Source organism: Medicago truncatula, chromosome 4 (assembly GCF_003473485.1).
Source record: "Medicago truncatula cultivar Jemalong A17 chromosome 4, MtrunA17r5.0-ANR, whole genome shotgun sequence".
In the NCBI taxonomy this organism is placed as follows: Eukaryota; Viridiplantae; Streptophyta; class Magnoliopsida; order Fabales; family Fabaceae; genus Medicago; species Medicago truncatula.
In genome coordinates this window covers 12,753,231-12,778,103 of record NC_053045.1, presented here as the reverse complement: position 1 = coordinate 12,778,103, position 24,873 = coordinate 12,753,231, and the positions used below count along the sequence as shown (strand labels likewise).

Here is a 24,873-nt window from a genome sequence, read left to right as displayed (position 1 = left end):
TTCGGTCAAAGAATTTTTGGATGCAAACGTATAAGAAAAGACAATTACTTTATGTTTGCTCATGTTTAGTAATTTAAATCCCAAATCAGAGTCCTCATTTTTTATTTTTATTTTTTTGTTTTTGGGAGAGCAGAGAAGGCTGCACTGCACAACTCGTTATTTTTTGTGGGTCAAGTTCCCTCGTTAAAAATATGATTTTTGTTTTTAAAATGTGTTAATTAAAACACCAAAGGAACAAAAAATTCTGAGTCCTTTTGCTAATCAGAAAACATCCAGATTAAGCAGGTTTTTTTTAGGTCTTGCATATTGATTTTTGTTGCTTTGCAAATAACATAGCAAACAAAAAGTAAGGTTTTCATGTTAGAATAAACTATAACTATAATTAGACCTGAATGTATAAATTATATACAAAATCCAAAAAACAAAGAATAAATGTTACTCCATCCTCAAGCCTTCACTAAGCTCATTTCTCTATATATGACCACCAAGGGCTTCCACCGGTTACTCAAACCTCACTCTCCTCAATGTCCTGTAAAAATACAGACACTGATTTACTTGCCTGTATGGAAACAGGACACAAGCAAATGCCACCATTGGGGTAATAAAAAAGTAACGACAAAATATGAGGAAAAGGGTATGGGAGAAAAAAATTGAGATGTTACAATGTCAAAATTTGTAGTATTGGGAATGTATATGTACACTCTGACTGAAATGAATCTGGAAAATTAACCATTAAGCTTCGCCAAAAATTGACTCAAATTGTACTCCTCTGTATACTGTGATTGGTCCCATAGATCCTCCAATCCTCCAAGTATTGCTTTCATTCCCTTTCCACTGCCTAATAATTTAGGGTCTCCATCACTGTTGTCCTCTGAACTCTTCGCAACAGAAGACCCCTATACAAATTATCATGCCAAAAACATTAGAAAAGAAAAACAAACCAGGGTGGTTAACATTCACCCAATTAAATATCTCAGTTAAACTTCATTCAGGTAACTAATCCCCCAAACATATTTATTCATGTAATATTACTCTGCATATAAAGTGGTTATACTAGACATAAACAAGTAGTAGTACCTTGGGGATTTCTGCTGATGCAAATAAATCAAGCAACTGATCTGTATTCATTGTTTTCAAACTAGCATTTTCCGCATTAATGACAGCATTAGCCACTGACACTTTAAACCGTTGTAGACTCATAACTTTCTCTTCCAGAGTACCACGCATTATCAGACGGTGAACATTAACTACTTTTTTCTGACCTAACCTGTGCGCTCTATCCATAGCCTGCATGTTATTAGTATAAACAAAAGAAATTAAGACACTTATTCCCTAAAAGGCAAGACGAGAGTGCTGGGCATTGAAGATGGTAAGAGGCCATGCAAGAAGGCAGCATTTCCATTCACCATCAAAAGTCAAAACCAGGCTGGAAAAAAAAGCAGAAAGCATTGAATGGATCACAAATTACCTGAAGATCACGCATAGGATTCCAGTCATGCTCCACAAAAACAAGGGTATCTGCAGATGTCAGGTTCAAACCAAGCCCGCCCACTACAAATAGAGAACTTCATATAATTTTCATAAAATATAAGCTAAAATTATAAGACATGAATTTGTCAATAAATAAACAGGTAGATCGAAAGAGGAGATTCGTTGTAGATCGAAGGAGGAGATTTGTTTTTTTTACCATGAGTCGTAAGCAATAAGACATCAATGGTAGGATCTGAATTGAAAGCTTTTACAATTTCAAATCGCTTCTCGGTCTCAACTGATCCATCCAGCCGCAAATATGTGACACTGTACCATGAAAAGGAAAATAATGAAGGTTGTCATTATCAAATGGAAAAAAGTCAACCAATTTCAAGAATCATAATTCCATGCAAAAGCATGTGGCATCTGTTCAGTATACAAACGACCTTTCAACAAAACCTTTTATATAATATGAACAAGCATGCAAATTTAAACAACTAATTTAGTAAAACTATCGGGATCCAGGATTGTACCTTTTCATGTGAGTCTGAAACAAATCTTTTTCAATTATATCCAAGAACGCCTACACGCAAACAATTTTTAAATGATGAATCAGTGAACTGTTCATTAGTCTTCGGAAGAAATTAGCCCCAAGGAAAGGGGTAAATATTACCTTATGTTGAGCAAATATCAAGACCCTATGCTGCCCAATGCCAACAGCATTCTCAGTACTTGAAGCATCAACTCCAATTCCACACTCTTCGAGAATCTCATGAAGAGCAACTAGTTTTGGAGAGTGATGGAGTTTGTGAAGTTCTGAAATGACATCAGAACCAGCAGGAAACAGTTCCAAAAGGATGGTAGAGAGTGAATCTGGAATCTTCCCACCAAGTACAAGCAACGGATGACTACAGAGTTTTAGCAAGTATTGGAGTGCCTGAAAAACGGAATGGGTTTTATGCTTAAAAAACGAGTCAAAAAACAGGTTGATGGAACATAATTTACTGGTAAAAATATAAATAACATTGCCTGGAAAACATGTGAAGACGCTTTAGTAGAACTGCCACTTCCTTCTCCTGCAGCTGACTCATTTGTTGTTACAATAGATGACACCTCTTGTTTTGCACGAGAACCAGAAAACTGTTCGTAAAGTTTAAGTTGTACAGTGCTCAAATCACAGTATCTGTCTTGAATTATTTTCTCTGGCAGATCGGACAAGACTTCATCCTTCGTCCTCCGAAGGAGGAAAGGCATGACCTAGAGAACAAAAGTACATCCAGTTAGAAGATAAAACACATCAATTTTGCAGTGCAGTAATGGGAAAGAGAAAATTACCTGCTTATGCAATGCTTCCATAGCAAGTGCTCCAGCTTCGGCATCCTTAGCAGAGCACTTTGGATCTCTTGAAGCTAAAAGTGGTTTTCCATATGTGCTTTGGAACTGGTAAAAGCCCACAAAGAATTAATGCCAATTGGGACAACCATTAATAAACTGCCAAAATGTATTGGCAATTGGCATGTAAGTATTCTCGTTAGCGAAGTATTACATCGATGGCTAAGACTAGAAGAAACAGACACTAGCCACAAAAGCACATTACCATGAGGAAAATTAGCACATTTGAACAACAGTTTTGTAATACATTTTACATATTTGAATGTATGCACAACTCTGTTTTGCTGGTGGGAATGTGTTTCTGTGGGATGAAAAAGCAAATAAAAACACCGTTGCAAAAAATCTAATCATTGCATACAACCAAACGTTTCATAGGAAAAAAAGGAAAGCTTGATGGTTTCAATTCCGTACTTCAGCAAGCAGTTGCACTAATTTGGCTTTGGTAGGTAAAACAATGCAAATTAAGAAAATACCAGACAGCCATACTTTTGTGCGAATGAGTTGTTATTGAATATTAGATAGATGGGTGTTATCCGAATTTTGTCAAATTGTTTAAAGCCATACAATGTAGCAGCATAATTATTCAAATTTATTTATCTCAGCAATTAAAGATATGAACATTATTTGAAAAAAATTATTCTACCTAGAACTAGTTACATTACATGCGAGAATTGACATTTTAAATCAATCAAATTTCACACTTTTTTTGAGCTGAGACGTGTAGAATTAGTAAACCAACTGATGTAACCACTCCATTCCATCCCCATCAGAGACAATTGGACAGCACAAGAGAAACTATACTTTTGAGGATTTATGATTATGACCCATTCACTACATCACATTCGTGATAATACAAAAACGAACAAAATGATGTCTGCATGGAATCCCTGCCTTCCCAATATACAAAACAGAGATTGTGAAAGAGAACCTTAAGCAGAAAAATGTTTTCAAAATTAAGTGCAAATCAAGAATCTTCACAAACTTTATTTGGTTAACCATTTCAATATCTTGAACAAAAATTAATCAGAATTCAGTCTCAGATTTTAAGACCTTATAACATGTCAAATCTATAATTTTTCCAAATCATAGCAAATACCAATATCAGTTGCAGTTAAATTAAGGTAACAATGTCTATTACGATGATGGGCAGCAAAAAGTTACCTGTCTATCTGTTCCGAGAAATCCAGGCATCAAAAAATCAAAAAGGGACCACAAGTCCATTATGTTATTCTGCAAGAGATGGTGACGCGTTAATCAGATTAATGGTGATATGTTTTTCTTTTAATGAGTATATATACTCATCAGCCATCACATACCTGTATTGGTGTCCCACTCAATATCAAGCGGTGTTGGGCTTTCAACTGCTTTACAGCAAGAGTAACTTTAGACTTGGCATTTTTTATTATATGTCCTTCATCTAAAATGCAGTAATTCCATGGCAGCTGTCCCAAATAATCAATATCTTTCCGGACAACATCATATGATGTTATAATTACATTATGCTTGCAAAAACTATCTCGAAGAAGCATTCGATCCTGAGCAGAACCAACATACTGAAGACTAGATATGACTGAAACATCAATAAACTTTTCTATCTCAAAGGCCCAGTGCCCAACTAGTGTTGACGGGCAAATAATTAAAGATGGCAGAAGATCCTCATTTCCGATTTGAGTTCGACGCTCAACTATTTCAGAGGCCACAATTGCTGATGCTTGAAGTGTCTTACCAAGCCCCATGTCATCACATAAAATTCCATGAAGTTTGAAACGTTTCAGAAAAGCTAACCAATTTATGCCTTCCTGTTGATACCTAGAATGATCAAAATGAAATACAAAAGGTTAAAAATTTATAGCAAATCTAATAATGCCCATAAACATCACTAACAACACAAGCCACATATCAAGTAAATATAAGAAAAATAAAAGAAGGGGTGGTTCATCGCAGATGAGGTCAAAATACGATCAAAGTATTGAACATAGAAGACCAAGCTTGAAAATTCAAGAATTTAGCATCATTGGAGATGTATTATCTTCGTTGTGAACACTTCACAAAGAAATTTGATGGAAACACCAGCTGGAACTGTGAGAAGATTTAAAACTGATTACATCATTAAATCAAGTTTTAATCATTAAACCAACACGCAACATTCCATTAAACCTAGTACTAGACAAGCAGAGGTGTCATATACTTATAAATATCAAAATGGAAAAGACAAACTCCCTCAAGAAAAAGAAAAGAAAAAAAAAAACTCACACACTGGAAAACCTAAACCACAGTCCAATTTACCTTCTCAATGTTACTTTCAATTCAGTGCACAACTTGTAATCTTCAATATGAGAGTTGTCAAGTAGCTGCTCCAGAAAATGTAAATCTTCTGCATTTCTAGATACACCTTCCCCTAATCCAATTGGTTGTGGAACACCACGTGCTAAAGGAAGTAAAGGTACAAGAGCAGCAAAGCTATGGGTAACACTCTGTCTGACAGACTGATCACAATCACTCATGCATCGTAGAAGGGGAACCACCAGCAGAGGAGCGTATGGGACCAACTCTACACCAAGCCCCTGAACAAGAAAGCTAATCAACATGCCTGCTCCTTGCCGAGCATGAACTGATGATGCATCTTCCAACATAGGGATAGCATTTTCAACCACGGCTCCCATAACTTTCACAATCATTGACTGGGCCATGGAGGTGATGCAGCGTGAAGCAGCTAGTCTAACAGCGACATGTGAATGCTTAACACATTTAAAAACAGATGGGAGAAGTGTCAAAAGTTTTGGCTTCAGCTCCTCATTTAACAAGGGGGCAATAGACCGCACAACCTATAAGAAAACAACAATGCATATTAAACAATACATTTTGAAATCAGTAAGCCTGGCTCAAATGCATGTAGATAAATCTGAAGAATAATTACTAAAAAAGATAATATAAAAATGTCATCAAGCTAAGATATATAACTAAAGAATACATATCTACCATATTGGGAAAAACCCAAGTCCCACATCGGATAGACAAGACTCTTGAGAAGAGTTTATAAAGAGGAGGCAATCCTCACCTTACAAGCCGGTTTTGTAAGGATGAGTTAGGCCCCCAATTTCAACATGGTATCAGAGCTTGTCGAATTCAAGGACTGCCTAAACCTATTCACACACCAAGCCCAAAGAGTGTTGGGCGTGAGGGGGGGTGTATTGGGAAAAACCCAAGTCCCACATCGGATAGACAAGACTCTTGAGAAGAGTTTATAAAGAGGAGGCAATCCTCACCTTACAAGCCGGTTTTGTAAGGATGAGTTAGGCCCCCAATTTCAACATACCAAACTTGAAACTATTGATATGCACTGTAGTTTAAACAGAAAAAAAAAAAAAAAAAATCCATAACAAATTGGGAAAATCCGAAGTTGAGTTTTATTTTCCAGTACTCTTTTCTGCATCAAAAATATAAAATAAACCAACAACCAAACTTTCAGCTAAATCAGGAAAATCCTCAGAAGTTGAGTTCATTCCATGTAATAATGTATCGGTTCAACTCCATAGCAATTCACAGCTAATGATGCAAAAGTCTTGTATATATAATAAGCCAGATTCATGGGAAGAAATTGATGGCACCAACCTGAATATTGTTAATCAAGGTCTGAGGATCACTAACAGACTCAATTGCTACAGTATCTTCCTCTTCATTAGCAGCAAGTAGAGATTCAGAGGAACTTGGCTTAAGAACCTCGGTAAGACAATCCCACAGCTTAGGAAGTTTATCAAATAGCAAAACACCAAACTTCTCACACAGAAGCCTTAATGATTGCTCAGATCCACGTCTACTAATAAATCCCTCCACCTTTGATCGATCCTCACCAGTCAGCACATGTACCTTTGACTTTTGTTTATTCACCGGAGTTCTGAAAGACAGAAGACCTTGGTCATCAATACTCTCGATGGAACAAATGGATTTAGCTTGAGGGGTCTCAGAAGGATCCATGCAAGTCAAACCACATATATTCCTAATTAATTTATCATTGGGGCAAGGTCTACGTGAAACACAGTGATATATTAGCTCAGCGAGAGCCTCAGCTGACTTAATTTGCAGTATTTCCTCCTGAAAGATAAGATAGGTATTTATCAGTAAATTATACATGCATATACTATGCATAAAACATACAGTTAGAATATATGTAGCACCTGCTCTCGTCTGATTGAAGCCATTAAAGGCAAAATGATGGGATTGAGTCGTGTAGGAAACTCAGACATCCACACAACTGCAGCTGCAACTGCAGATGTAACCGTAACATGTAAATTATTCTGCAAGAAACAAACATGTCAGGAAATCTATTGGGGATAAGTTAAAACACATAAATGATGTAAAAAGCAAATAATACCGTACCAGTTCAAGAAATTTTAAATAATAAGAATAAGAATAAAAATGATAACAAAATACTGATGATGATGGTGATAACAACAACAATTATATTATTGTTCGAGACATACCTGAACACATTTCAAATAACCAGAAGTTGTCAAGAGCCTCTGTTTTGACGATTCAATATCATCCATAGTGTTCTTTATAGATTCGTTTGCAGTACTATCATTACACACTGCTGGAATTTTTGATGCAAAACCAATGGCATCATCTACACTCAAGTTATCCAACTCAATATTGGTTGTTGTCAATAGCTCGCTAAACATACCAGAAGACTTGACTGCATTTAGCAATTGAGCAGCCTCACTTCGCATCTTTGAATAAGTTCTTGAAAGCTCCGCATAAGGAAGAAGTGAACCTTTTGTTGGGAATGCAGAGTCAGAACATGCTAACAAGTCCAGCAACCAATCTTTGAGGCAAGCAGGAATAACATTGAGGTTTTCAGACAAACTCCTGGTCCTATTCTCCTTGAACCAAGAAATAAGTACCAAAGATGCAACCTAAATACACTAAAATATTAAAGACTGTAAAGGGTAGAAAATCATCTGGCTACATGATAATCATATGCAAGTCAGAAATTCATACCTGGCGCTGGACACCAGACAGAGAGGTTAATGAACTCCATAGTGGATCAATTACATACTTCAAAGAACCCTCTGGAAGCTTAGAGGCAAAAGTTCCCAAAGCAGTTGCTGTAACTACCCGGGTACGAGTTACTGATATGTCGACCTCAGCACCAACAACTATCTTAATGGAATTCAAAGGAACATCTCCATTTCTATCTTGTGGAATAGTTGATTTCATAGATTCAAGGCCAAGATCTCCGCCATATTCATTTTCAATCTTCACAGCTCTCATTTTAGCTGCTGCTCTAAATTGACTTTTTCGAGGAAAGGCAACAGGCCAAAACATCTTTGAGGCATCTAATGCAGAACCAAAAGGTGTAGATGCAAGTTCTATCCAGGAAGTCATGTAAGAGCTTGCAGCATTCTCCAGGTCCACGACAGAACACTGCCATCAATTAAGCAGAAAACTAATTATATGAGAAACAAAAACAATCAAGAATGCAAGAGAAAGACCAAAACGTTTTTTTTTTTAAATATACATTAATAACACCAAAGGGAAAAAACAATTCATTACAAACCACAGTAATCAATACAGTACAGCAGTGTGTAGCGGCTGACCTCAAAAAGGTTACAGTGGGATAGTGCATATGGATGACCACAATTTTGATTTTGTTTTATACATACGAAGAACACCTACAACTTGGTTGTTGATGCCATTGACGATAATTTTTATCATGTTTTGTTGTGAATACGATCTTATATTTTGTAATTATTTGTACATATTGTATTAGGCCCACTAACCAGGCCCTTTGGGTATAACAGTCTATAAACAGTTTAGTGATTGTACTATCTATTATTATGCTTTTGAAATAATATTCAGAAAATTATTCTTCAATTCTACATGTTATCACAAGCTCCGGTTTCAGGGTCTTGCTTCAACATAAACACCAGTTGTAGTCTGTCCAGTTTCCTTTGTTTATCCCCCCTTCATTGCGGATTCTTGTTCCTTTGCTGCGTCTTTGCAGCCTTTTGAGATCATATGTGCCTATTTGTTCTTGTCACTCATTACAATTCACGTTCTCTGTGCCTATTCACCGTAGCCCAATATCAAGCTGAAAAGCTCGCTCACCCAAAGGTTTGTCTCGCTGTAAAACCTACAGCGACTGAAAAGTATGTGGACAGAAGCCACTGTACGGGCAAGCACCACTGCTGGACGTTTCCGACGTATTCCCTCCACGCACCGCCATTTCACGAATACCACTGCTTTGATAACTACCATTAATATATACCATTTCTCGAGTACTTCTAGTTGTACTCTTTCATTATTCTGGGTGTAAAGATCAGTTAGATAACTGACAGGGTTAGTTAGAATTAATATTTAGTCTATAAATACAGAATTGTAACAAAGTCAGAAGTTTAACAATCATTTTCAACTCTCAATACAGAATCAGTTTCACTGAAATCCAGTATACCTGAACAAGGAGACTCCAAACTCTCTCAGAACATTGCAAAATATCCTCATTCGTTTCCAATAGTAAATTCTGAAAAACAATTCTAAGGGTATCTCCAAATATAGAAGAGGGCCAAAAAGACGCAGGGGATGGCTCAGACATGCTTCTCTTATATCCAGCTTCAAGCAGCCTTTCCTGAAAATGAAAAAAATTGAGTAAGCCATTCCACAGTATACCACATCTTGTGAGAAAGAAACTATATTATAACTATGTTACAAGGAATATTATTATTACCAGAGTTCGTATTGCTGAATAACGGACAGATGTGATGCTGTGCCTCATAAAGGGCCACAAACGTGGTGCCAAAGTTGAAAGTACAAAAGGATGTTCTTCTCCATCATCTCCACAACCACCAGCACCATTTTCTATTTCCTTGTCGCCCATTTTAAAAACTTTATACATTTTTGGGACCATCTCTTGATGGGAATAGATTTCTGCAAGCAGATTCATTACACTGCAAACAAATAAATGACTTGTAAATTTGACTAATACATCATGAATTATTATAACTATATAACTATATATATATATATAGAGGGCATATCATATGAGAATGCCTATCTTATATGAGAATGATGAGAACATATCTCAGCTGTTAGATTTAAATAGATGGTTGAGATTAAAAATCACATTTAATTAATTACCATGTCTCACTGTAGTCTATCACCTATCTAAAGAACCCATGGAATTCTAAACAACGAAGCCCGTCTCCTAAAACCGGCCAACGCTTCATCGTCGGCATCGCTGCTTCTTCTTGTTCCTCCGGCGGTTGTTTCGCGATTGAGGACCTGATATCATGTTCCTCCTCATCTTGTGTTTCCATTTAGTTTCAACATGTCTATGTCATCTTTTTGTGACAGTCGAAAAATTGAGATTTGGGTTATTCCGGTATCAGAACGATGAAGATTTGGGTCTTTTCAACGTTGACAAGACCTAATTGAGATTTGGGTCCATTGATAGTAAATCTCATAAGACTTAAATCATCTTATGTCTAATATAGCCAATTTAGGTCAATAAAAAAATAATATAAAGCAAATTGGGTGCCAATTACCACTTATGTCTGTCGCTGGGAATTCTTAAGCTTTGTTTTTGGTTTCAAGATCACTGTCAACGTTAATGGATGGTGGTAAACGGTGGTTGCAGGGATATGTTAAAACCGAGGTGTTTGGAATCACTGGATAGACTACAGTGAGACATAGTAATTAATTAAATGTGATTTTTAATCTCAACCATCTATTTAAATCTAACAGTTGAGATTTATTCTCATCATTCTCATATAAGATAGGCATTCTCATATGATATGCCCTCTATATAACCACTAGGCTTTAACAAGAAGGACGATCATGAAGTATAATATGAAAACAAAATTAAATATAATTTGTTTAGAACATGTCCACAATAAATTGAGTGCCTAAGCACAATGCTAAAATTTTATCAATTTCATTTTATTATTGTTAGGTAGCCTTAGTTAGTTGTGATTTTGTGGGTGATCCTTTTGTTTTTGTGTGGTGGGTTGAGTACCACTTGTATTGATTCTATTCTTTCGGAGGCAGTACCTTTTGTACGTCATTTCATCATTAACATACTATATCATTTTTTGCTGTTAAAAAAAATTCATTTTATTATGTCCAAATAGCTATCACTAAAAATTTGGCTTCTCATTAACCAACATTATACAAGAAATAAAATAAGGTATGAAAGCATGACTCGTCAACATGGAGCCCAGAAAAATGAGCAGACAAATATATTGTTTGTCATTTAGTTATTACAACCTAAAGAAGGGCCTAATAAACGTAACTAAAGGCTGTAAATTCCCCAAAATTTTAGCCAGTAAAATACCTGCTAGTGGATGGACTTAAATCATCCAAGTCAAGCAATATATCCCACAACAGCATCACAATTGAATGCAAAGTTTGACCCTGCAAAGCAACAATTGCTGCTGCAGCTGGTATTAAAGCATCAGCGGCAACAGCTCGGACATCATCATCTGGGTCCTCCAAGCCAGATTTACAAGCAGGAAGAACACGTCCAAGCAAATCGGAAAGCATCTCCTGTGTCCGTAAAAGATGTGTTAGAAGTAAAGAAAAAAGAATCGTGTGAATGCCATTAGATTTCATTATACTGATCTATAATTTTTTGAAGAAAAAAATATATACTTCACCAAATCATCAAATATAGTTTTAATGGGATGAGGATTGAAATAAACTCTATTGAACTACACAGTAGCAACTACGAGAAGGAAGAGTTAAGATGGCCTTAAAACGCCTCCTTAGTAGAGTAGTTAGTCTTTTCCCATTACGCACATGTACCTGGAGCTTCTGTTAGGTTAACGGTGTGAGAATACAGTTCTCTTATCATGTGGATATTGTACAGGATCTTTTCCTACCTAGTTAGTTTCTTGATAGTTCAGTTTGTTACAGCAGTCGCATGCTGGTTGGCTTGCAGAGCTTTTCTGTTGAGTTTGTAGTGTTGTATCTTATCAAAAAAAGAAGTTTGTAGTGCTGTCGATATGATGGAAACAATAATTCATTTCATCATCAATCAAAATAATGATTTTTGTTGTTGTGGTAGTGTACCACCATCACCAGACCTCAACTTGGCTTCTCTATCAACAAAATTTGCCAAATCATGTCCAATCCGCTTAAGCCACTTTGGGTCGCCGGAGAGAGGATATTAAGATATTTCAACGTCTATATCATGAAATGCGTCTCCATTTTTCCTTGCCTGCTTAGAAGAAGCTTACTCTCGAGGCCTGTTGTGATGCCAACTGGGCTGCTGATTCTTCCGATTGATGTTCTACCTATGGAGCAACCAGTTCCAGTTTCTTTGGTCCAAACCTAATTTTCTGGTGGTCTCGCAACAAAACTGTTGTTGCCCGCTATAGTGCTGAAGCCAAATACAGAAGCTTGGCACAGGTTATTGCAGAATTGTTGTGGATTCAGACTTCAGTAGTGAACTGTGGGTTCCAGTTTTGCTTCCTCTGACGATCAGAGTGCAGAGGCACTCGCCCATAATTCAGTGCTACATGCTCGCACCAAGCACATGGAACTTGGCATATTGTTTGTGCGTGAAAGAAGTCCTTGGCAAGAAATTCATGGTGCATTACAAACTTGGTCAAGAAAAGATAGCAGATCTACTAACCAAGCCTTTGCCTTTTAACAGATTAAGTCTTTTATGGTACATGCTCAAAGTGACTGAGCTTCCCTCTGTCACCCACCTTGAGCTTGTGGCTAGCGAGTTGAGAATACAGTTCAATCACTTATCATCTACTGAACAAGATTTTTTCCTACATAGCTGGTTTAGTTTGTTACAGCAGTACAGCTGCCGCATGCTGATTAGCTTAGAGAGCTTTTCTGTTTTCAGATTTTTAATGTTGCCTCAGTCTAAGAATATAGATTTTATGCTGATGTCTTGTAACAAGACTTCATTTCATCACCAATCAATACAATGATTTTTTAGATTCTCTCTGAATCAAAAATCATACAAAAGTGACTGTAGTCAGTTTCAGTTAATTATTAATTCTGTTAATTTTCGTGCAGTTAGAGAGGTACCTCTTATTATAGTTTTGCACTTTGTTTCTATTCAAAGAATATCTTTTGACAATAATTGAAAAGCATGGGAAACAAAAATAGTACAACTACTCAAAAAGAAAGAGCCACAACAATTGCTCATAAAAAAAATTCTGTGCATATAAAAATCTAATACTTCACATTAATTTCCTAGAAATAACTAAGGCCTATAAAAAATAACTACTGTACATATTGGAATCTAACACTTCATATGAGACCTGTACCACATTTTTTATAGCCAATGTCTGGATGCAGGTGACTAAATTATCTTACACAAAACAAAGGCTAAAAGGAATACACATAAGTAACTATATACCTCAACCATCATACATATTGTAAAACCTATATAACAGAATTGGCAGCAAATAAATATGCACCTGTCGCACAGCAACCAAATATTTGATACCCAGAAGACTGCCATGACGAATCTCCCATTCTGGACTACACTGAACATAAGGCAACAGAAAAAGCATAAAGATTAAAAACTAATCTACGTCAGAGAACTCGAACCAAATCCCAAAAGGAAAACCCAAAGCAATGCTCGCACGTATAGAGAAATTGCACAATTAAATGATGCTTACCTGCATTTTCAACAATATGTTCAATGTTTCATTTACTAGTGCAGCATGCATATACTTAAATGCAGCACCTAATGCCTGTGCACAAGTTTCACGCACTGGAGCAACAACCTGATCAGATACATAATCTCCAAAGCTGAAATAAAATAACCAAAAATTATCAAAAAATAATACTGGCAGACAGAAAGACAGCGTCATGGCATCACACTGACAATAATTCGTAAGAACAGACGAAAGAAAATTGCCAATCAGTTGCACCAAAGTTCAGCAAAATCTAGTTCATTTATTAGAAGACATACAGAACAAAATATCATACCGGTCAAGTGACAATACACACAAAAAGCGTATGACACAGTCGTGAAGAAATTCACAGTTTCGAAGCCAGGAACTTCTAGCCACTTTAACCAAATTCATCAGCTCACAATTCTGAGGAAGATTTCTCAGCACATTAGGGTTTCCAGTAATCATTTTGTCATCAGAATAACCCTTCTGCTCTGTAATATTAGCAGAGTCCTTGCATGCATCATGTAAACCGTCAGAGTGAGTTTTCAGATTCATATCAACAGAACTACCGTCAAATTTCCCATTCTCATAATCCAGAGGTAAATTGCATCCCTGGATTTCAGAACTAATGCTGTTTTCAATATCACCATCATTGCTGCAAGTCATCACACTATCCATAGAAGTTGTCGATGATACGTCTTCAAGTTTTGGTCTCTTCAAGTTCAAGACAGACTCATCTGCTGAAACTTGCATATTTAAATCAATGTCCCTCTCTCTCTTCAACGTATTTGATATATTTTTGTCTTCTAACTCCACAAACGATGTCCCACCCAAGCGTGATTCCTGTTTAAACACTCCAGCTGAAGCACCTTGGTGTGTTAAAATCTCCCTCAATGCCATCACGCTACCATGCCGAACCTCCCAAACTAGCAATGGCATTTAAAATAATCATACAAAGATCATAAGGTGAATGTAAAACTCCAATCTAATTATATATCCCACATTCTTCTTCAAATTGTATAAAATGTGACAATAAGGATAAAACGTGTACCAGGATCAAACATATCAATAATAAGTTGCTCAACAAAAGTACTGAAAGGCCATTGTCCATCTCCATCATGCTCAAACCCATCTTCCTCGTGATTAACTTGTTCGGATGCCTATATAAAATTCCAATGAAATAATTCTGAATTATAACTTCTGATTGCAGATGGAAGCTGAATAAATTTGCATTGCAAATAATCTTAAGGTCGAGATAGCATTTCCAAAGACAGACAACAGATTGAAACTTGAATTATTGCTCACAAGGACATGCCAAGCAAATTGATAATATTAAGGGAAAATTACACACACCTCCCCTAAGATTTACTAAAATGACACTGACACCCCCTCTAATTTTAAAACTTACACTAACCTCCCTTAAAGAAACAAACACCTCCATTTTCTATTAGCACCATCTACTTTCCGTTAACTTTTTTTCTATTAGAAATTTTCATCAATACTTAACAGAGATTCTTAAATTAATAGTGAGATAAAATAAAAAACGCAAAAGCACGGTAAATGTAGTTGAATTTAGATTTGAACCAAATACGAGTAAAATATAACTCCACTGGGGAAGTTTTTTTTATTGATCCAGTTACTTGAATTTAGATTTGGTTGATGATATTAGTGGATTACCATCAATGGTAAATTCAACGATGGAGTTTTTTTTCCAGGAAAATTCCCTCAAAAAATGAAGTTAACAGAAAGTTAATGGTGTTAATGAAAAAGGGAGGTGTTTGTGTATTTGATGAGAACTTAAGTGAGGTTAATGTATGTTTTAAAACTAGAGGGGGTGTCAGTGTCATTTTAGTAAACCATAGGGGAGGTTGGTGTAATTTTCCCTAATATTAATAATTAATTAATAATAACAGATAACTGCTGCCAGCAATGAGTAATGCCAACCATAGGAGTGCAACCAAACATGTAAAGACATGGCCAGAGAGGGCCAAAAATTACCATAAAATTAGCAAGTAAAATAGAACAATACCTTACTATAATTTCCTGAATCAGGACATGTGCCTTTTGAGGTCAAATTTTGAGTACCTGAAGGCTCTGTTCCATCCTCGCACCAGCTCTTTGTTTGGTCTTTAGAGTTAATTTTTGCTTTGCGTTTTAAAAGATTCCGTTCTCTAGCACTCGGCCACTTTGATTTGACACTAGGAACCATATTTGCAACCATTTTCTGGATGTTATGTACAGAACAAGATGTAAAAACTTTATGATCTATGCCATTGAGATATGAATCTGATTTGTATGCCATGAGATCTTCATCTCTTATTACATCATTGATATCCATAAATTGTTCGCACACATCCAAACCTACATTGACAGTAAAAGGATTTCTGAAATCAGCAACACATAGACTTGGGTAAGTTAGAATAAGTTTTGGAAAAAAAAGGAGAATGAGTGATTATCTAAGATATTTTCTTTTGGAACGTTCTTTCAAAAGCTACTTATTTTAGCTCTTAACATTGTTGCAAACTTTTTCAAGCATTCTTTAATTTTTATTTTTTTTAAGTAAGCTTTAAACAAATGAGCCCTTACGTGAGATACAATTTACCAAACATTATTAAGAAAATGCATGTGACATTATAACCAAGCACCCCCAAAAATAATGAGAAACGAACATGTCTAAAAGCATTGATCGATAGCAGAAAATGAACATAGAACATCAGACTGAATTCACTGTATTAAAAGAAAATACAGGCTTGTTATCAATGATAGACAAACCTCGATTTATGTTTTACAAAGCGAAATGAAAAAGCCCAAGTGAAGCCTAGGCAATTCAAAGGCCAAGTCACTTCCCAGATTCTAATTGAACTCCAGCTTATTCTACTCCCTTGCTCATGCTCACTATATTCCCTCTCACTTACCTAAGGTCCCATCTATTCTGAAAAACCCAAGGTCCACATAGAAAAAAGATAAGGCCTGAAAGGAGTTTATAATGAGAGGCACCCCTCACTTTACAAGCAGGTTTGGTAAGGATGAGTTAGGCCCAATATAAAAACTATTCAAGGTCATCCATCATCTATATCCATGCACAAGCCCACTAGCGCTGGGCGAGATGGGGTGTATTGCGAAAACCAAGTCCCACATAGAAAAGAGATGAGGCCTTAAATGAGTTCATAAAGAGACACACCCCAAATCCACCACTATTGTGTCAAGCTTCTCATCCTCCTTCATCGCATTTAATTTGAGATATTGTTGCACCCAAACAATCAAGATGCACGCCTCCTCTCCATTTAACCAGTGGCTTCCTCCACTTCTTTCGTCTACAAACCTCTTACGAGTTGTCTCCTCCAATTTTGTCCTTGTTAGCGAAAAGGCATCTTATCCAACGTCTATTTAAGCCCATTCATCTAAGTCGTCTGTTGATATTTAGATAGTAAATAATTATATTTACATTGTAAATATATTTTAGCTTACTCTCTAAGTTACTTAGGATAGAATATTATGTTGAATATTCATTCTGTAAATATATCATAGCTTAGTCTCTAAGCTACTTAACTCCTATATAATAAATCTTCCGTTGTGCTATTCATACACACGGTTTTCATCATAAGTCTCTCTTTTCATTCTTATTCAACATGGTATCAAAGCCGCCAAGATCCACTGGGTCACCTACTATCAGGTTTCCGCTATCAGGCCACACACCATTTATGTCAACGAACCAACAAGCCCAATAGTGCTGGTCGTGAGGGGTGTGTGTTAAAGAGTCCCACATCGGACAAAATATGGCATGAACATTTGTTAATAAGTGGGGGCAATCCTCACCTCACAAGCCGGTTTTGTGAGGTTGTGTTAGACCCAACAACGATTTTCTAACAGAACTCATAAATGTTGAGCGATCACCAACATTAAGATATTATAGCTTGAATTAATCTTACTAACCTAACCGACGTCGAAGATTTTGCTTCTGGCGAACCAATCGCTCCTTCGGGTTCTTTATATTATCACTTGCAATATCATATTCCTGAAATGGAACAAGACAGAAATTGTCTATGGAAAAACGCACATACAATAAAAAGAAGTGAAAACTTCAAAAGGAATTCATAATAGCTCTTTCGCTATACGAAGTATGAAGAACGTAAACCAGTTTCTGCACAACAATTGCAATGTAAAAACGATTTTAACTGACCCGATTCAAATCTACTCCTAATTTGGCATTATGGAGTATATACCAAATTCAGCTATAATACAAATCCATGCAAGTTTGAAATTCAGTTAAAACAGGACTAGCTACTGTCCTAACAAAAATAGTGTTTACTGCAGATTAAATTCAAGATTTACTAGGACCCGAGGAAAGTTCTTGGAAAAACATTTGCTCGTTCAATCTACGCATAGATTAGAAGGCCTGTAAACACTTCATAGAATTTAGAACTTAATTGTCAATTAAACAATTATCCCCAAAAAAGTCCTAATCCATAGTGTCCTGCCCTACAACAGCTGAGTATGTTAAAAATAATCACTAATGGAAATTGTGAGTGCAGTGTGTGGAACTCTTTTGTGTTGTGCAACGTGTGTTGTCCTTTGTTGCTCAACCATTTTCTGATGAATCAATATAATTCAATATGCCAACCAAGTCTAGCTAGGTCAATGGTTAGGAGGAAGAACACGATATAGCACCATAACAGTTTTACAAGGTGAATATTAGGATTGTTCCACATTCCAAGTTTAGAGTCCCCCAACTTCTAAATGTGTTTTCTATAATTTGATTTTTTTTTTCCTTTCTGTTTCTTTGTTCATCCAGCCTTTCTACCTTTGACATGGAAAGTAGAACAAAATCTTATTCAACTTGTATGATTATTTGACATCATAATTTCCTATGCATCGCCACGTTTTGTCAAAAAGAATTTAGTTGTTCGGTCCCAGACAATACTTTTCTTCCAGCTTTTTTTTTTTAAACTCCTTTTCTTCCAGCTTGTAAACAAACAACAAAGACTATATACCAATAAAGAAAAACAACTAATATGTAACTTTTAGAAATGCAAGAATACAAGCTCAACAAATCAGGGATATTTAGTAATATATTGGGTATGTATGTGTATAGAGTACTTTGACTTTAAAAAATACATTAAATATAAGGTTGAGATTGTAACGAGGTATTATTTTACCTGTCCTCCTGATGCTAATAAAGCTCCAAATTCAAGCACCTTATTCATATCAAAGCTGTCAAGGGATAAAATTCATGAAGTAAATATTTCAAAAGTTACGTTCAATGTAATAAAGAGGGGAAAAACTATTCACAAACAATATGAAACACTTTCATGGTTCAATATAAAGGTTTGGTAAGAGAATACGGAACTATAACTTAGTGACACTGTTCAAGTTATGCAACTTTTTGGTGTCTCAGCATTGAGCATAAAGCTGCAACTTTCTTATGATTTTGTTTATACTTCTCTTTGGTGTTCTTCCCCCTGCTGTTTCAAGAGATTTACAATTTTTATCTGAAGAGGATTAGGCAGCCCTTGCCGCACCGACAATTTTTTATGTTCCTGGTTCTGTCATTTTTTCTATTTTGGAGAAAGAAAGAAAAAAAACTCAACAATTGTATTGATTGAACAACCTTCTAAATGAGCTTCCTGTAATTTTTGCTTGTAAATAAGGCCATGCACACAGATCATCAACACTACAAGATATCCCACTCTCAGACATTTTTGTTACAACAGAAGCAATAAGTTCATTCAAGCTTATGTGCTTAACATTATCGGCAATAGACCCAATTGCATGAGCAGCTGCAACTCTTGTATCCCATTTTTTACTTCGCAGATATTGAGAAACCTGGACAACACAATAAAACAGGTTCTTAAAATCAATGTGACAAATAATCCGCACACTATCAATATACAAAACAAGGAGAGAATAACAACCATTAGTATTTAATATTTGTGTTGTATAAATTTCAAAGTATTTTGCCAAAAAGATATTTAATTAAGAGATCAAAATATTATGTGGCTAAACTCTAGCACACCTTTATCACTAAAGCGATAGTCAAATTTCATTTTGAACATTTATACAAAATATAGGAGTAGCAGGTAATCGTTAAGTTTTTGAATATTCATTTCTTCAATGAGGAGTTATGTAGTAAATATCGGATAGCGGCCGACCCCAATACTAGGATAGCTGTGTAGCGAGATAGCCGCAATTCTAATATTTATTTATTCGGGAGCATCGCAACTGCTGACCGCAGATCAGCAAAAAGCGTTGCAATAGAGGTCATTTCTACTTCACGATTGTGGCTCTATTAACAACATAGATGAACCGGCTATATTACCATGTCAAGAACTAACAACTACAAAAGGTTGCAATAGTCGAGGCTGGCTGAGAAATGGTTTTTATGTCGAAATATCTCTCTCTTAGTATATATACTCCCTCCGTCCCAAAATGTAAGCAAAAAAAACTCACTTTCTTTGTCCCTAAATGTAAGCAAAAAAGACAAACTTTTATTCTATTTAATCTTGTTTTTTTAAAAAACCATCTTTTCCAAGGATTTTTTTGCTTATTTTCATGAAATTAAATGCAAATTACATTCAATATCTCTTCCAGTTTCTCCATAACCAATGGCCAATAAAAATTGTTTTTACATCTTTCCATGAAACTAATTCCAAAAAAAAAAAAAAAACACAAAAAACTATACTCCAAATTCTTATGTTTTAGTTTTCTTAATAAGTGTGATTTGAGTTTTTATGCTTACAATTTGGGACAGAGGGAGTATAATATATATATATATATATATATATATATATATATATATATATATATATATATATATATATATATATTAATATAATAAGAATAAATGAAGAAAGGGCATAAATATGATAAGATGTTGCAACAAAAGCAAGGTTACATTACATTGGAAAAATCAATACCTTCTTAAGAAGACTAGTCAAATCTTGAGGGTGCGATTTTGCAATCTCCCCGATCTGCCGAGCTGCAGTCAACCTTGTTGCTTGGGTTGAGCCAGCTTTAAAGATTTGGTTAAAGAAAACTCAAGGAAAAAAATATATAATAAGTTGAGTAAATGTGAAGACAAGAAAAATATGGAGGATACTGTCCAAGAGAGTAAGCAAGCGCTGAAGCCTGGATGACTGTTGGGCCATAACAAATCATTCCAAATGCTTTGTATCTCACTTTGCCTATAGTCTTAAGTACCAACTAGCAAATATGCTATCCAACAAACACATTAAAATTACTTTTTTGCAACTAATACAGTTGCATAAATAGACCTCTATGCCTTTCAATAATCTGCATCCAAATAAAATCCACATAAAAGTCATTGTTAAATATAATAAATCAAAGACATATAAACTACTTTTGTAATGTCAAGCCAGACACACTGCTATGAAACCTAGGCCAAGACATGCTTTATACAATATGCGCTGGAAAAACCAATCATATATTTGCTACTCTCCTAATAAAAAGACAACTCGAACTTGAGAGTGGTACGTAATAGGAATAACAAAAATGATATGATGGAATGATGCATGACTCAAAATTTCATACAACTCTTGCTTCCAATAAGTATCTTATTGTAGAAAGTCGTTGCTCATTTCTTTTCCGCATTTGGTGTTCTAAAGGCAGTAACTTTCAGATATGGATAAAATTAGCATTATTTTATTTTTGAAGATTAGGATTATGTTTTCCTTTTTTTATTTTGACAAGTAAAAGTTTAGGAAAGTTGGGTTCCAGAGCTTTCTGAGGCCAGGAAAAGTCACAAGGCTTACAGAGCACTGACAGAAGTACTTACAAATTCCCGCCAGAGATGTCCTCACATCGACAGCGGGATTCGAACCAAGGCCCTTGTGGGATCTCAGCTGAATCCTTACCAACTGGATCACCTATGTTGGTATGTTTTCTTTTAAAAATTTCAATTAGAATTTTTACTAGGAATTAGGATTAGGATTACTTTATCGCTTCTAAATTGAATTTAAAGTTTCTTTATCAACATAAGATTCTGCATAACATAATCTTTACTGTTAGTAGAGATTAATTAGGATTAGGATCACTACATTATTATCTATAACTTTTAAAAAGGAAGATTACTATTGGGATAAAGAAATAAGAAATCAATTTAGAAAAATTTGTGTTAGTCTTGGAGGGGCTCTGTCAAGGACGAGTCTACTTCTTACTTTCACCATAGGTCTAAAGAAAACTTCTACCATGTCAAGACTTGTGCCCAATCCCAGGCCAGGGACCATAGCAACTTGCAGAATCGTGTCTAGATAAAGAAACTTCAAATTCAAATATAAGAGAGATAAAATAATCCCAATCCTAACTAGCACTCCTAATTAATCGACCTTCAAAAAGATACCATAATTTGAATCTTAAAAATATAAATTAATCCTAATTTTTTTTCCATATCACTCTCTCAATGTAAAATATACTTAAGGATCCCGGTGATAGCCAGGTGTCTAAATGCTAAACATAAACTAGGGAGATGAAAAAGATAAAGAATCTAATGTGATTCAACCTATAGCAAACCATGGAACTAAACTAAATCCACAAGCAAAATATAGGGAAATTTTATTATAATCAATGAAGATAACAAGGAAAGGAGAGCCACTCAAAACTAATCTCAACAAAGCCGAATCCATATTACTGCTGAAATATAATTTAATATGTTGCACAACCTAACAACTGATTTTACAATTTATATGCATATCCTTATGTATGTATGTACATAGACTCAGGTTACACTGCACATTTTTCAGGTCAGGACGGACAACTATAATCGTACGGATACTACAAAATTAAAGTTGCACACGTCCCGGATATACATCCGTATCATATGCATTGGGTACTCATTGATACGCACGGGTACATACTAATAAATAGTTTTAAGAAAACATGGTACACATGGGTTTTTTTTTTGCTATGTGTTGTACCACCTTCACCCCTAACTGATAAATGAATTCCTTGCTCCTTTTTGTTGATAATATTGATACTCTCCCTATTACTTTGTAAAATATACCCTAGTTTCTGATAAGTAGATATCCCCTTCTATATTTCTCAGTACATATATCTTGATTTCTTTCTGATTTGCAGTGTAGTAAATTAGAAAAGATTCTAGAGAGTAACTAAATAACCAATCACTATATTAGGAGATACATTTTGTGCAAAGATTATTATACATTCAAGTGACTAAGTCTAATCCAAAAGCAGTTCAGCACCAATTCTAGTCTTCTACTAAGGAAATTCAAATCATTTTTCCTCCCAAATCTATATTTAAACAATTTAGTCATGTTTGTATAAAATTCATTTTCTATATCAATGTATTGTATGTTAGACTTTGGAAAAATATTTGTACCCCATATCAATACCCGTGCATCATCGCAAGGAGGTCCAGCCTATATTATATAAGGGCACAAGTTAGCATGACCCATTATATAACAATATCCTTCCAGCAGTGACCCATAACTCATCTTTACCGATTTAATTTTAGCACCAATATAGACGCCAAGATTTTGTAATGGGATAGGTAACATGTATGCCTTCTCTCCTGCGCACTCCACGTGGTCATTTTTAGAGTACATTTCATGAATGATACACAAATAATCCAGATTGCTTTGTTACAACATTTAGCTTCTTTGGCTCGCTATACTCTTTCAGTTTTAAATGTTACCATAATATGTACTTTGTCTCTTCATCAGTTACTATAGAATCAAAAAATTCCTCACAATAGAATAATAACAATGACTTCGCAGCACATGAACAAATGCCCAAATTGTTCTTCTAAAAACAATTTAGGCACTGTTTTACTTTGTGCATACATTTTCTATTTTCATCTTCTAAAATTTGCGTTAATTGTACTTGCTAACAAGAAAATACTAGTCTCTTGGATGAACAATTGTAAGAATTTCTTGGAAACAATAAAAATGCTAAAAGAATTGTTTTCGTTATTTCCAAAAACGCAACATCCCTATCTAGTATTTCATCTTCTCTCTGCCACAATGATTCACTACAAGAATCTCACATTTACTTATAAGGAAGTTAAAATGAACACATGATTTAAGAGTCCCCATTGTCACAGCCTAGTGGTTGAGTTGTGAGGACATTTTATGTTGAATCCCGGATTCAAACCCGGGCCACCACATTTTCGCCTACATGTGTGTTTACAGGAGTGTGTGTTGGCCACTAGGTCAATAGCAAAAAAAAAACACATTTATGAAATGAAAATAGAAAATATTTCCACAAAGTAAACAGGCCTAACAGTGACATAGCAGCACACAAACAAATGCTCAAATTCTTCTCAAAACTATTTCTCGCGGAATTAATCAGTTGTTTAACATAACCATAACGATTAGGAATTATCCATCTGTAATTCAGAACGCATGGTAAATTCATCAACAGCAAAAACCAACTAAACGAACATTACATTCTATAGCATCTACTTCACCAATCCAATACGAGTAAAACATAATCAACACCAGTTACATAACATCTTTCAAAAACAAAAACAGTCACATAACAAGAAAAACCTAAACCTACACAAATTGCAAGAAGAATAAAAAATGAAAAACCAAACAAACCAATACTTCTGATTCATTATTAATTATTTTTTTCCACATTAAAAAAGCAATAATTTAAAATAATCCAAAATTCAAAGCATCGGTGTAACAATGAAACGAACATTACATTTTCTACACATGCTCAATTCATCAACTGTGAAAACTGACTTATTACCACTATAGAACGACACGACAAAATCATTTTAACAGTAAAAACTGAATTATTACGTTCAATTCATTCATATTTTTCAAATTTTTACGAATGTCCACGTCGCAGTATCGGTGTCCCCAGTGTCAGTATGATTCATAGCTAGCTACACAACTAAATGAACATTGCATTCTACCGCAGCAAATTGATCAATTCAGTACTACGAGTAAATCAGAATTAACAAAACAGTTACATAACTAAGAAAAACCTAAAAACGTTACAAATTGCAAAAATGAAAAACCAAACAAATCGTAACTTCTGAATTCTGATTCATCATCATTTTCCACCGCAAAAACAAAAATAATCTCAAATAATTCACAATTCAAACCATCGATGCATCAATTTCAAGACAATAGAAAACGAAAAACGATTGCGCGATTGGAAAACAAAATGCGGCAATTAAGAGTAGATCATGCGGTAAATGGAAGAAGAGATTGAAGAGAATGAGAAACGAGCCTGTGATAGAAGGTGTTGGTCGGAGAAGTTTGTTGCGGCGGATAAGGGAAAATCGCCGGCGGGAATGAGGCGGCGGGAGTGTTGTGAGTTGAGAGCGTTTCCGTCGATTGTTAGGGATTAGTCGAAAGGAAAGAGATAGAAAATAAATAAAGTG

The 24,873-nt window shown here is 35.4% G+C and overlaps 1 protein-coding gene across 3 annotated transcripts; it reads right to left on the bottom strand.

Moving 5' to 3' along the window:
* Positions 1-358: 358 nt before the first annotated feature.
* Positions 359-24,873, bottom strand: LOC11423253 (TATA-binding protein-associated factor BTAF1). 3 transcript variants are annotated; one of them, XR_003011491.2, is made up of 30 exons: positions 24,720-24,873; positions 20,599-20,792; positions 20,417-20,511; positions 19,111-19,325; positions 18,659-18,713; positions 17,436-17,517; positions 15,532-15,863; positions 14,554-14,662; positions 13,816-14,428; positions 13,503-13,635; positions 13,299-13,367; positions 11,192-11,403; positions 9,587-9,806; positions 9,314-9,487; positions 7,861-8,286; positions 7,344-7,775; positions 7,038-7,157; positions 6,475-6,954; positions 5,149-5,687; positions 4,179-4,671; positions 4,024-4,092; positions 2,806-2,910; positions 2,500-2,727; positions 2,144-2,407; positions 2,004-2,053; positions 1,688-1,797; positions 1,469-1,551; positions 1,078-1,287; positions 663-896; positions 359-529 (listed from the first exon to the last, which is right to left on the bottom strand). XR_003011491.2 is itself a non-coding variant. In XM_024782174.2 (29 exons), exons 2-29 carry the CDS (start codon positions 20,645-20,647, stop codon positions 726-728), a joined length of 6,138 nt encoding a protein of 2,045 aa, XP_024637942.1. In that variant the 5' UTR covers positions 20,648-20,792; positions 24,720-24,873; the 3' UTR covers positions 359-725. The 3 variants fall into 3 exon arrangements, 2 of the variants coding, with proteins under 2 accessions (XP_024637942.1, XP_039689175.1); XM_024782174.2 differs by having other exon boundaries at positions 359-896; XM_039833241.1 differs by lacking the exons at positions 17,436-17,517; positions 20,417-20,511; positions 20,599-20,792; positions 24,720-24,873 and having other exon boundaries at positions 359-896; positions 19,111-19,193.

Coding starts and splice junctions, on each gene's coding strand:
- LOC11423253 (XM_024782174.2), bottom strand. CDS start 20,647: ATGGCCCAACAGTCATCCAGGCTTCAGCGCTTGCTTACTCTCTTGGAC. Junction 4,093..4,178: donor TGAGTGGGACACCAATACAG/GTATGTGATGGC, acceptor CATCTCTTGCAG/AATAACATAATGGACTTGTG. Junction 2,728..2,805: donor TGGAAGCATTGCATAAGCAG/GTAATTTTCTCT, acceptor TTTGTTCTCTAG/GTCATGCCTTTCCTCCTTCG.